The following is a 14,311-nucleotide window of genomic DNA, read 5'->3' as shown; positions in this document are numbered from 1 at the left end:
TTTGTGTGTCTAGCAACGATGTCAAATTTGTTGGTGTCGTCAAACTACAAATAACATGGTATATAAATACTTCTATAATTATACCAACGGCTAATATAACGTGTAGAAATGGAATCCATAAGGACACAAAACTTTGTTATATACCTCTTTTTACAAGATAGATTGACTTGACAAAAATAAACAACAATTAAAATAAAAAAGGGGAATCGTTAATTAACAAAATAGAATAATAGTTAAGATTAACAAGCAATAAATAAACTAAAGCTACGGTTTTAAAAAAAAATCAGATTTTGAGATATTCATTTCAATCATGTTAAACTGATCATGAATTGATGTTTGAATAGTTTTAACCTAATTTGGTACTAGTAATATTAATAGCTCTAACTAGCTGTTTAGCCGCGCCAAACGACGAGTGGTGAATAGTTTCTTTCATAAATTTGTTTCTAGAGGAGATTAATTTCTTTAGCGCAAATAGTTTACTACATCTAAACAATTATCAATAAGAGTCACAGTCTGTGCTTGCATGTTAGAATCAAAGATCAAAAATACGACATTAGTATGCTAGAATCCACAATATGTGCACGTGTTCCAACTTTTAACCGAAAGTAATAATGAGGTAAATGAGGTAAACCACTAAAAATGAGCGAATTTAAGAATTCCATCGGAAAGAAGTTGTTTCCATCATCTTTAGTTTCATAAAAAATATAGTAAATTCTTTCTTTTCCACCGAATTGACTGACCAAATAATTATTAATCTCGTTGATATTATCATTTGAACCATAACATAACATGTTAAAAAAGTGTTTTCATCGTTTTGGCCATCCAAACCATTTAAGGCAATTTTTTGTGATTTTAATCCCTTTCCTCGTTTCAAGAAAATTAAATAAAATTATTATTTTGGTCATTTGAACCATGGCATAACACAAAGAAAAAAAAGGTATTTTGACCATTTTGGTATTTCTAACCGTTTAAATCAAATTTTATATTTCTTTAAATGGAATAAAACAAATATTTTGGTTATCTAAACAATCACAAAAAAGTACAAAAAACAACATTTCGACTGGTTTGGTTAGTGTTAACCAAGAATAGTTTCAGTCGGATTTTGTCATTTTTGGTTATTTTGCACGAACAAATAAAACAAATCTTCTGGTTATTTGAACCGATGATTTTTTTTTTTTTGACGATTTTGGTCATTCTTAACTGTTTTAGTCAAATTTTGTCAATTTGATGAAAATTACACTTTGCTAATTTAATAATATATTTTTAATCAAATTAAACAAAATTTTGTTGGTTCCCATAAAAGAAAATAAAACTATATTGTTGTTTTTTTTTTAAAATAACGTTATTGTTTTGAATTCAAAATAAAATTATGTTGATATTTAACATATTCTATATTCCATGTTGAATTTGAAAAAAGCTGGTAAGTTGATGGTGAAGATGGTTTGACAAAATTTATCATAACAACTATTAAATAAAATAATTGAGTATGAACGTATCAAGCCAAAAGCATATAATGTTCCTAAAAACACACAATTTATCGGCGACAAATATTTAATTTGTTGTAAATAGTTTTTTGTTTTTTTTTTGCCAATTAACTATATGATGGGTGGTAAATGAGAATGTTGGAGGCTCCACTTACAATTTCAATGGTTATAATGACTCAACTTTTTAAATTATTTCTTTTGAAAAAGTTTAGGCTATTTCAGTATTTTGTCTTTTCTATCTTTTTATTATATATATTTAATTGTTTTTATTTTATTATTCAAAATTGAAATTAGGACAAGTTGCTTTCTTATTTTCTTTATTTTAGATTTTTATTTTATTTTTTTTCAAGCATCCTTTTCACGTGTTGTGGCAAAAAAATTGAAATCAATACATGTTTGCTTTCCTCTTTAAGCTTTTCAATAAATTAACCTGGTTCAAAATCATGAGCACTCAAAATACAAAAGCCCACAATTATCACACATTACATCATAATACAACACTCTCAAAATTACAAAAATACTCCCACTCTAAACAACTCAAACACAATATCCAAAAGAAAATCATTGAACAATTTTACACAGTAAAATAGATGATGGCAAATGAGCAATAACTAATATTAACATGAGATTTTGTCAAATAATCTCCTTGTACATGACTTTGAAGAAACCAAAACGGGCATCTCTCCAAATCTGGAAATCTTTGGACTCATTTTCATCATCTTCAATTACTGTTTCCCCCTTTGTTATGCTGGAATTCCTTAGTTAATGATCAATGATGGCAACTTATTTCACACAAATTTACTCACTATTTGACCATTCCTTCCATGACCATCAAACACCCCACCAAATGCTCCATCTTCCATTCCATAGTCCTTCATCAAGAATCATATCATCATTAAAAATAAAAAATTGATATATATATATATATATATATATATATATATATATATATATATATATATATATATATATATATACTTATTACAGCATAATGTACAATTTTTTGACATTGTGTTGATGAGGTTAGGGTTAAGATAGGGTAAAGATACTATGATTGTAAGCTTAATAAGATTGTACATTATGCTGTAATAAGTATACTTTTTAAATTTCAAGAAATAAGTAATATATTTAATAATATACTTTTATTTTACTTGTCAAATTATCTAGTCAAAATAAGTAACTAGACCTAACTTTATTAATCCCTAATCCAAATAAGTTTTTAGAGAAGATTAAAAAGTTGCATTAGATTCCATAAATATTCTCAACAATACCCATTGCTTTCCAGCTTAGAAACGTCAAAAAATTGTGATTTTATGATTACAACAAATTATGACCTAAATTAGAACCAAACGTTATTTGTTATTTATGTTATTCATAAAACAATTACGAATGTCATAAATTAACTAACTTCACTATAAACGTATATACCTTCGAAAATTCAACTTTTACATATCAACATCGATCTTCAAGAAATTTGAACCGTAACTCCCCAACAACATCTTAAATGTGTTCCAAACTTCAAACCACCTGAAAACCATCCAAAAATTTTCAAATTAAAATGTTCCATCAATTTATATAAAGGTCCTGAAATATATAAAATATATGATGTAAATGCATGAAATAGATGTCTTAAAAATGTTTAAAAAACATCTAACAAGTTATACTGTTAAACTTTAATAGTGGTTTAGATTACTTTGAATGATTATTATTATTGTTTTATTAGACTTTGAATGGTTGTTATTGTTTCTGTTAATAAGACTTTTAATGTTTTATGAAAAAAAAAATGATTGTATTTTGGAAAAATTGGTATGCTTTTGTTTCAATTTTTTGGAATTATATTTTGAGATAATATATTTAAAAACTTGAACTACCCTATGCGCAACATTATAGAAAACTAGGCCCATAAAGAAAGAAATGAATAATGAATATGTGTGATTCTGGACTAAGCTATTGTCTATTCCGCCACCATATTTATTCTGAGAAAAGTTTTGGCATTTATGTACTTCGAGTCTTCGAGATAGAACCGAAAGAAATGGTGTGATAATGGTGACAATTATTGCTTAGAGACTTTTTACATATTTTTTCAAACAAATATTGTTGTAATCTTGATTACGACGAGAGCCATATGCATTGCTTACAAGTTTCAATTATGTATATTTCTTTAACTTCCTTCTTTAACGGCCTTAACTATTATTGGACGCTGATATTGTTGCGAAACAAAGGTTTTCTTTTTTGAATTACGTACAAATAACTACATTAAATTTGATAAACTGTTAACGCTCTTTTACTCATAAACTTAGTATCTTAGCAGCTGTAGTTATGATAGTTATTTTACAACCACTGAAAACATGAAAGCTGTATGTTAAAACAATAGGAGTTCTTATTGTGGTTGTAAATTACATTCGATGGTCGGAAATCAAAAAAGTGGATAGAAAAGGGAGTAGGTGAGTTTTGTTTTATTGCCTTTGATATAATCGGGGGTATAGTTGTCAAATCACGATTGATCAATTAAATATGACAACTTTGACCCTATCTGTTAATCTCCTTTCCTAGTCTCGGAGAACTTCTCTCATCTGTCCCTAATAAAAGCCTCCTAAACCGCCACGTGTCTTCTTTCCTAACCTTCTTTGTTCCACGTGTCAAATCTTCAGCCATCTTATGAATCGTCCCGCCCACTAAAAGAATCCACATCAGCATCATGATCATATCTCTTGTTAAACGTAATTTCTGAATTCTTATTGTTTATCGCCTTGATTATCCCGATTTCATGGATCTCGGCTCCTATCTCTCAGTTATTGATTGCCTTAAATTTCGTCAAAACTATACATCCAAAAAATTATCTCTGCTTCCTTCCGCCTTACTTAGGTTTTGGGTGCGCGGTCGCAACTCGCAAGGTTTGGTGATTCTGCAAACGATGCATCAATGTTCAGCACCGTAGCGACGGTTGCGGTTAGGGCATTGCATGTTTTAAGATTAACTGGGATTTGTAGCGTTGCTTTTCTCCTTGAAACTTACATCTTTATTTTCTGATTTTACAGTCAGTCGAGCAATTCTGATGCCATTTTCAATCAAATTGCTTTGTGTAAGCAAACAATTTCTTAAAATTTAAAGTCTACGTTGACATTGAAGACGTTGCCTGACATTTAATTGTGAGCCCTATGTTCCCTTTTGCGTTTCTCATGAATTACTTTTTCTTTCCACCATCTTTTGAAAACTTACTCTTACGTAATGGTAATGTGGTTTGTTTGTTGGTTTGATAGCAATTTTCACGAATTAGGTTTCCTTTGGAAAACTGATTATCGTAAATTTTCTTACAAGGATGAGCACATTTGTTTCAAGAGATCTGGTTCTTCAGGGGTTCATCACCAGCACCGGTAAACCGTGGCCAATTATCTACACAGTAAGTGTTTGGTGAAATGATTGACTGTGATTTTTTTTTATATGCAGGATTTTTATCATGTTTGTCTTAGTCCTAATAAAAGATTGATTACCATGATTAAGTTGAGTTAAAGTTTTAGAAAAGATATTGTAGTCGAATCCCAGTTTTGTATGTCTTAGCTTGATTTTGGGTTTGGTTAAAGTAAGAAAATAAAACTTTTATGCTAAAAATTAAACCTTGACCGGAAAAAAATATGCTTGATTTAATTCTGTAGAAATAAAACTTTGATAGAGATTTAAAAATAAAAGATTTTATAAGATAATTTCAGATGATTACAATAGTTTATTGAAACTATATTTGTATACTGTTAAAGAATAGCTGCAAGTTAGTCTTGGATGCAACATCACTTGACCAGATCATCAACTTTTATTGCTTGGTTTTTCATATCCATCGTAAATGGCTAACAATACTAAGAGTTGAATGGGAATAAGGAGTTCAATACACTTTGGATTTGAATCCATATTTGTATACTGTTAAAGAATAGCTTGAAGATCCATAGCAAGGGTTGAAACAAGGGAAGACCACAATAGCTTACCAATATATGTTTTGTTTAAAGACTGAAAAGAGAACTCATAGCAAAGCACTTGAATTGATTTGGTCATTTACCTAATTGATTGCTGCATGTAAAAATAATGATAATAGATACATAGAGAAAACATCAAATTAATATAAAGATAATTATTTGTAAATTTATGATTTATGATTAATGAGTACGATTTTATAGTCCTATGTTGTTTACTATATCAACTAACACTGTACTATGTTATTTACTATATCAACTAACCGTGTAGTACATGGGTTATAACCTAGTGCATAGGAATATTTCAAGACAATATTCGTATTTCCCATGCACTATTCAGTCAAAAATACCATTATACTATATATAAATATCGAAAAAATATCCAAAACAAAGTTTTAAGTATTTTCCTTAATTGATCTATATATACGCATGTCTTGAATTAAGATTGTGCTTTTTTCTTGAAAAGGAACAACTCATAATTAGTATTTAGAATGTCTATCTTACTAATTGAAAGCTAACCGATAAAAAAATAAAGTTTGATAAGAATTAACCGATAAACTAGTTGTAGGATACAAAATAACATAAAATGATATTGAGAAGAATAATATGCTTTTAAAATTAGTTAATGTTATCTTTGGAAAGTTTAATAATTAATATTCTTGAAAAATTAGGGGGTGTTTGGATAGGAAAAAAAGGTGCTTATTGTTTATTCTCACAATAAGCTAATTTGAGTGTTTGGATAAAATCCAGCTTATTAAGCTAAATAAACTAATTTTAATAAGCATCTCTCCCCATGCTTATTGCTAGAGGTGAGCGCGGTACGGTTCGGTGCGGTTATTAGTTAAAACCTCACCACTAACCGCAAATGCGGTTAATCCATTTTCAAAACCGCTTGGTGCGGTTATTTTTGCAGTGCGGTTAGGCGGCTAATTTTGCAGTGCGGTTTTGTTTTTTTTTTGTTGCGGTTATTTTGTGTGGTTTTTAACCACAGTTTAACAAATAGTTTTAAGAGTTCAAACATATTACTTGTAATGATAAAAAAAACCATCAGGTATAAGACAATTAACTTAAATCACAAACAACTAATATCTTGAAAACCTCAAACCAATAGTAATTAACAATAAATATCTTAAAATTGTCTAGTTTTACCGTTTTTTAAAGTTAAACGTAACAAAAAACCAACATGAAACTTGTCTTATTTTTAATATTTAGTATATTAATAATTAATGAAAAAAATTATATATAGTATATGCGGTGCGGTGTGGTTTTTAAAAACTAATAACCGTACCGCACCGCAAATTTGCGGTTTTTGAAAAACAGAAAACCTCACCATCAGTTTTTATTGCGGTTGCGGTTTATCGGTTGTTGTTTATGCGGTTTTTGCGGTTAATTTTAATTGCGATGCGGTTTTTGCCTGTCTACCACGTTTAAAATAAGCTAAAAAGACTAATCCAAACACCCCTTAATCTAAATTATTTTTCAAAAAGTTAACTTATAAACTTTTTTTTGTTTGTAAACATGACAATTTAAATAATTCTAACACTAATCGTGGTGTTAAAAGACAACCATAAGAAGAGACATATTACATATACAATATTGCAGTAAATGCTTGAATTAGGAATTCATAGTTTTTAAAAATTTGTGTCAATTGTATGGTAACCTTTCCAAGAAAAATATCTGAACCTAAATGAACTGGGTCACCTACTATCATCAACTTAATTAGCCGTATGGAATGATCAACTACATAAAAGGGCAATAATGTAACTTCACAAAAGTCACTACAAGACTCGTGTCATAATCCAAGTGTATATCTGAAGCAAACAAACTTTATTTTTCTTTATAAATGATCACCAACCAAGCTTTCTAACACCGTAAATCAGATTGTTTCCTTCAACCCATTCTAATGGCAAATTCATCAACCTTCTTCCCCATTTTAATGCTCTTGTTTTCCTGTAACGTGTATACTAATGCATGTTATCCGTCAATTATAAGCTTCGGGGATTCCCTTGCTGACACCGGAAACCTAAAAGAAATGGCCTCTAAATCCAACGTTCGGCCACCCCATTTCTTGTTTCCACCTTATGGCGAAACGTTTTTCAATAAACCCACTGGACGTTGTTCTAATGGACGTTTGATCATCGACTTTGTTGGTAATGCATACGAAGACATGAGAATTTCTTTGTTGAGCATTTATTATGGCTGTATATGTTTTCTTCTACAGTGAGTGAATTAGTTTTTCTTGTTTGTTTTGAAGCTGAGAGTCTTGGGCTGCCGTTGGTACCACCGTCTCTGGGAAGCGAGACGAACGTCCACGTGACGGAGTTGGGAGAAGGAGTGAATTTTGCGGTGGCGGGGGCGACGGCGTTGGATTCGTCGTTTCATGAAGCAAGAGGGGTTAGTATTCCGACGAATGCATCGTTGGGAGTTCAGTTGGGATGGTTCAAAGATTCGTTATCTTCTATTTGCTCTGCCGTTTCAGGTAATTAAGTCAAACCAACATGCACCTAAATTAATACAGTATTTTATTCTAAAGATTAAAATACATAAAAAGGTCATATCAAATTTAAAACGTGGCATACAGAAAACTGCGACATTGTGATTGCATTTGTTTGTTTTCTAATTAAAATGACACTTGAGTTAATAAAATTTTCATTTTGTTCGATCTTTAATTTTTTTTCACACCATATATCTACAAAATTTTTGAAATTGTTTAATGTAGGTTACAACTTACATAAGTAATATGTGGAAAGTGTTAATAAGTACATGATATATGATGTACAACAAAGTGTTAAATATGAGCAAATAAATATTTCTTTTGAAAACCAATAATTACCTAAGAAATTAATAACTTTTTTCCGGTCAAAATTTTTCAAAAAAAAAAAAAAAAATCACAAACACCACACCACCTTAGACCATCGTCTAAGCCAATATCATCTAAGGGAAATTGACAGTATAACATATTAGATTTGAGTTCTATAACTATGTCCATAACATATTAGATTTAAGTTCTGTAACATATTATACGTCTTTCATGCCCTAATCAAACCAATCTTCACCATTACACAAATAGTATTTGGACTCATAGCAGGACCGGTCTTGATAATTTAAATATCTTCAAATGCATTGGTTTATATATATATATATATATATATATATATATATATATATATATATATATATATATATATATATATATATATATATATATATATATATAAAATAAAAAAAAACTAGGCCCCAAAATAAATTACAGAATGTATAGCTGCTCACTTTACACCTCCCTTAGCACTCTCATGGCAGGGGCATCTCGTAGATTTTGAGGGCTCTATGCAAAAACTAAAATGGGCCCTAAATATAAAATTTTTATATATATAAATTTTTTTTGTCCATACGACAATAACTCGATAAATGTTATAAAATAATAAAAAAAACAATAATACAAAATATAATCTTATATGGTTAAATGAATCGTGACACTCTCATAGCATTATTAGTTATTTATAATATGTTTGTTAGTGTGTTACATTCGTTAATCAACAACAACAATCGGAACATAAAATAGGATGTCGTCTGATATAGAGATTAGGAATAGTAAAATGCGTAGTTGTTTCATTAAGTTAACAATAAAAAAGTAGAGCGAGAGTGCAATATAAATGAAAGATGAATTCTAGTAGAATTAGAAAACCAAGAAACAAATAATGTCGTTTGAAGTTTATAGTGCTGCAAATTTGGAAGTTTAGAATTTAAACAAAATGTAAGATTTTGGTACATTAAATTTACATTAGCTAGCCCAAATGCAATTTTAATTTTAAGCCCAACTTTTTTAAATGTGAATTGTTGCAATTTTTAATTGTAGCGTTAGCCATTGGAATTGAAAAATAGACATGCTTTTGCCTTTTTGATTACTGGATTGTGGATTTTTATATTGTGAACTTAATCATATATGAAATTGGGCTCCATCCACAACTTAGGTCATGTATAATCGTGTCTCGCACACCTTCAAAGATGCCCGTACTGAAAATCACACTAGGTGTTTGCAGTTTTGGTCCCTAAAGGTTTTGAGTTTCAAACTTTGGCCACAATAGTTTTCTATATTTGCATTTTTCAGTTTTACTCCCTATATTTTCGTGCCCCCCCCCCCCCCCCCCCCGCGCGCGCGAGTGAGGGTAGTAACTTACTACTAATTATTATCTAAAAACCAAGTATGATTTAACGTGTTGGTCGCAATGAACTAAATCTGTACGATTTGATTCATTTAAATACATTAATATAATAGGTAATAGGAAATGTTTGTGTGTGTGTGTGTGTGTGTGTGTGTGTGTGTATATATATATATATATATATATATATATATATATATATATATATATAGGGCTTAGTGAATATGTGACTGTTATGTACCTATGCTTATATATAGAACCGTCAAAATTGTATAGTTTTGATCAGTTATATCCAAACTAATAATGATATATATCTCGCTTATCATTCTTCTTTAATAATGTTACTTGCTAAACCAATTGAATTTATGTTCTTTTTCTTCATTGTATCTAAGAAATTAAAGCATTAAAAGTAATGACCATTTAATCAACCTTACTAAATTTTAAATAAAAACTAATACAATAAAAGATAAAAGAAGAACATGCAATAACTCAATCAAGGTTTTTCACAAACTATTGGATATAGTTTTTCAATTGAAGGACAAAATATTTGAGTTATATTTGTTAAAAATATATTTGTTTTTTACTTTCACAATAAACTTCTATGATTCTTTTTTGAAATAAAAAGATTTATGATTGATCTTTTTCATTCTATAATTTAACTCAATTCAATGGTATTATATGAAAGCAAAATTAAGCGAAAATGAAATCGGATTTGTTTTGTTTAAAACTACGTCGTTTAAAAAGTTCTATACCTAAGTTTAGGTACATAACAACCACATATTTACTTTTCATATATATATATATATATATATATATATATATATATATATATATATATATATATATATATATATATATATATATATATATATATATATATATATATATATATATATATATATATATATATATTGAACTCATATCTCATGTCTAGCCACATATTCAACAGATTTTAAAATTCATATATTCACCAAGGGCAACTTTGGCCTGTCTACCACGTTTCTTTATGCTGTATTAATCTAATGCAATAAAAGTTGGTCGGATCTCGTAAAATCTTATCATTATGCAATGTGTGGTCCTTGGTGAAGACCCACTCAACTACTTTATAGTGTAATTAACGGGTACTTCTCTTTAACTCGGTTTATAAAAGACACACATGGCTTTGGAGAGATATGCACCTAAATGGCCTTCAAATTGGGTTGAAGCTTTTATTAGAATTGTAAATAATCAAATCACATGAAATTGAAAATTGTAAACGCAAATTATATGAAAAAAAAAATGGTAAATATCACTATTTAGACAGCCTACGTTAAACCTACTCTAGCACCCATTACGTCAACGGTAAATATCAGAGCAACAGTCATATTTTGAGGGTGACACGTTTTGAACCTTGCACAATTAGGCTCTCATTGCCGGGACAAAATTATTTGTATATAACAATTTATGGGAATCTTAAATTGAAAATTCGTTTTGGTTCATATGGAGTAAATTGAAATGAAAAAAGTGTAAACTTTAAAATGATTTCGATTACAATGCATAAAAGAACTTGCAAAGTACTCTATTAATGCTAAGTTATGTAATTAATCTTATGGTTATATATCTTTTTATAGATTACTTTAAGTAATATTGATCAGTCTTTTATAAATGTCTACATAAATTATTGCAGACTGCAAACAATTAATTGGACAGTCTTTAGTTCTCATGGGAGAAATTGGAGGTAACGATTACAATCATGCATTAGTTGCGGGAAAATCTATCGATGAGGTTGAAACATATGTTCCATTTGTTATTAACACCATCATTTCAGCAGTCAATGTAAGAATATAATCAAAATATTTATTTTGTTTTGGTCATACTTGTATGCAATTATATATACAAGACTTTGTTTGAATGTTGGATATGATGAAAAACACAGGAGCTTATTGAGCTAGGAGCTCAAACACTTGTTATTCCAGGAAACCTACCAATTGGATGTTCTGCTGCTTATTTGACGATCTTTTATGGCTCTGATAATGTCCAATATGACAATTCAACCGGATGCATTATCACGTTAAACAAGTTTGCTGAGTACCATAATGAACTTCTACAAAGAAAATTACAACAAATACGAGAGCTTCATCCTGAAGTCAACATCATTTATGCCGACTACTACAATGCTGCCATGCAATTTTTTCGCTCTCCAAACAAATTTGGTACATAACATGTTACTTTTAGACATGAATACGTCGTTCTTATAGCCAAAACCTTGCAACTTGATATGCTATAAGCTCCCTGAATGATTGTTGCATGTTTCATATGAAGTATCCACATGTTCCGGATAAATATTGTTTACTAATTTTTGGAATGTTATAGGATTCACAAATGGAGCGCTAAAGGCATGCTGTGGAGGTGGAGGACCGTTTAATTACAACCCGTCAATAGCTTGTGCAGACTCATCATCCACTTTATGTGCACAGCCAGATACATACGTTAACTGGGATGGGTTACACTTAACGGAAGCTGCCTACAAAGTTATCTTCAAGAGTATATACGAAGGGCCATACACGACTCCTCAGTTCAACACTTTATGTCCTATCTCAACGTTACAATGGCTAGGAGGTTTGTCAAGTTCTATTTAAAAACTGAAAAGTTTCTCTATTCTTATTCTAGCCTTTGGGTACAACCAATTAAACATGGGAAAAGGGATGTTTCTTAATAATTAAATTAAGATGTTAAATAGTTTGTATTATTATTATATGTAGATATGATTAAATAATGTATTTTAATTTATATGATTTTTCGTACAATTATTTTACCCACAAATTGAATTGGGAAATTGATTTGTTTGGGTAACGAATTTATTCGAAGTGTTAATATTTGGATAACTTTTTTTTACATATAAGTTACAAATTTTTTGAAAGTGTTTATGTCCAACTATAGCAAATTACAGTTTATGTCTCCTATGCGTACGTGACAAAGATAATTAACTACCCTTTAAGGGAATGAACTATTTGTTTTTTTTACATCTAGACAATTTTTTTATTCACATTCAACCATTCAACTTGTTAAGTTGTTCACATAATACCATTGTTTTAAAATTTTAAATTAGTAGTTGAAGTCGGGAACATTCGCTCCACTCTTGTTACCTTAAACCACTTACTGTCACCAATTATTACTCCTAATGTACTAATACCAATGCAAAAACTCTTAACATATACCAAGTAATAAAATACAAGCAACAAACTAGCACATAGCACCATATAAATCCATCATCTAAAGTAAACTAGTACACCTTTAAAATTCTAAAAGGGTAAACATATAGGCCCTAGTGACTTCATGGTTTTAAGGGAAATACCTTAGTGTATTTAGACCCTTAAGGTGTACGAGAAATACCTTAGTTTACTTAGATCATCTTAAAATTTCACCTTGATGATTTCGACAAGTTAGATGTATCTGACAAGAAGATTAAAAATGAACTCTAATTACTTTATTAATATAACTCGGATGCATAAAAGAAATAAATATACAGGCATTTGATTTGCGTGAGAAGCTCTTAGCCGTAATAAAGGTTTATGGTGTGGACTACAGTCGACTCCAAATACGGACTTCAACTACCAATTGATATTATGTGAACAATTTTTACAAATTGCTTAGATTTGAACAAAACCAATTCACCACCCTCCTCGATAATTAGCTTTGCCACATATACGACAAGTAAGCTGTAACTTGCTACAGTCAGTCATAATTTTCATATGGGAACATTTCTAATAAGTTTGTTACCTAGATGTGTACAAAATAAAAGTTACAAAATGTAAACAAAACGAAAATTTAATTATCCTAACAAGTCAATTTCCCAATTGAATTAGTTTGATTTCTTGTTACACTATATATTAATTTGCAACGTTGATGTTTCCACCAACGTTTGCAACCCCTTAACTTTCATAAATTACATTTTTTATTTGTATATATTTTTAAATACTTTGTAAAATAATATTTATTATCCATTTCCTATTTAAAATGTCACTTTGACCACTTATTTTTTGAACTTGAAAAAATATCACTTTCACCGATTTTATTTTCTAAACTTTACGTTTATCATCAGTTGTATGTATGTGTCGGTATAAATTCAAGATGGTTAATATTTTTATGTAAATTTAGAAATTCCGTTCATTTAAAAATAATACTTTCTCTTTTTTTTTGTATGTGACGTTATAAATTCAAGTTTGTGTAGATTTCAACGTAATCTTTTCGTTCTTATGTTTATATAAGTTTCATATTTAGAAAGTAGTTACATATAATATATTTTGAATATTTGAACGAACATACACTACAAGAAATACAGTTATTAGCGGCGACGCCAATAGCGACGACACCTACTTTTAGCGGCGACAATCAAATTGTCGCCGCTAAAAGTAGGTGTCGTCGCTATTGGCGTCGCCGCTAATGACTCATGACATGGATCCGCGCTTTCACATTCTGGTAAATTAAGACCGTTTGATCGTGTTTCTAATCCAACGACGAGGATAATCGAGGAATGCACAAAAGCAATACCAGTGACAAAAGTCGCCGCTAAAGACCTAACCGTGTCGCCGCTAATTGTCGGAAAAATGGCGCGGTTATGTTTCCCTCCTAAGTGTCGCCGGTATTGAGTTAAGTCGCCGCTAAAGCCAAAATTATCGCTGGTAAAGGTGTCACTGCTAAAGGTAGACGTAATTAACCAAAAAAATCA

At 30.0% G+C, this 14,311-nt stretch overlaps 1 protein-coding gene and 1 long non-coding RNA gene across 2 annotated transcripts; both read left to right on the top strand.

Annotated features, from left to right (window-relative positions):
- The first annotated feature begins 4,248 nt into the window (after positions 1-4,248).
- Positions 4,249-5,235, top strand: LOC145101975 (uncharacterized). Its single transcript, XR_013705960.1, has 3 exons — positions 4,249-4,433; positions 4,523-4,633; positions 4,803-5,235. It is a non-coding gene; the product is annotated as an uncharacterized LOC145101975 (long non-coding RNA).
- Positions 5,236-7,294: 2,059 nt separating this feature from the next.
- LOC145101974 (GDSL esterase/lipase At1g28580-like) lies at positions 7,295-12,321 on the top strand. The gene is made up of 5 exons (XM_079039282.1): positions 7,295-7,593; positions 7,698-7,922; positions 11,270-11,418; positions 11,519-11,795; positions 11,956-12,321. The coding sequence occupies exons 1-5, from the start codon at positions 7,347-7,349 to the stop codon at positions 12,219-12,221; spliced, it is 1,164 nt and encodes a 387-aa protein (XP_078895408.1). The 5' UTR covers positions 7,295-7,346; the 3' UTR covers positions 12,222-12,321.
- Positions 12,322-14,311: the final 1,990 nt, after the last annotated feature.

This window comes from Lactuca serriola, chromosome 4, assembly GCF_051521515.1.
Source record: "Lactuca serriola cultivar US96UC23 chromosome 4, Lser_US96UC23_V15, whole genome shotgun sequence".
NCBI classification, from domain to species: domain Eukaryota; kingdom Viridiplantae; phylum Streptophyta; class Magnoliopsida; order Asterales; family Asteraceae; genus Lactuca; species Lactuca serriola.
This window is presented reverse-complemented; position numbering and strand designations above follow the sequence as displayed.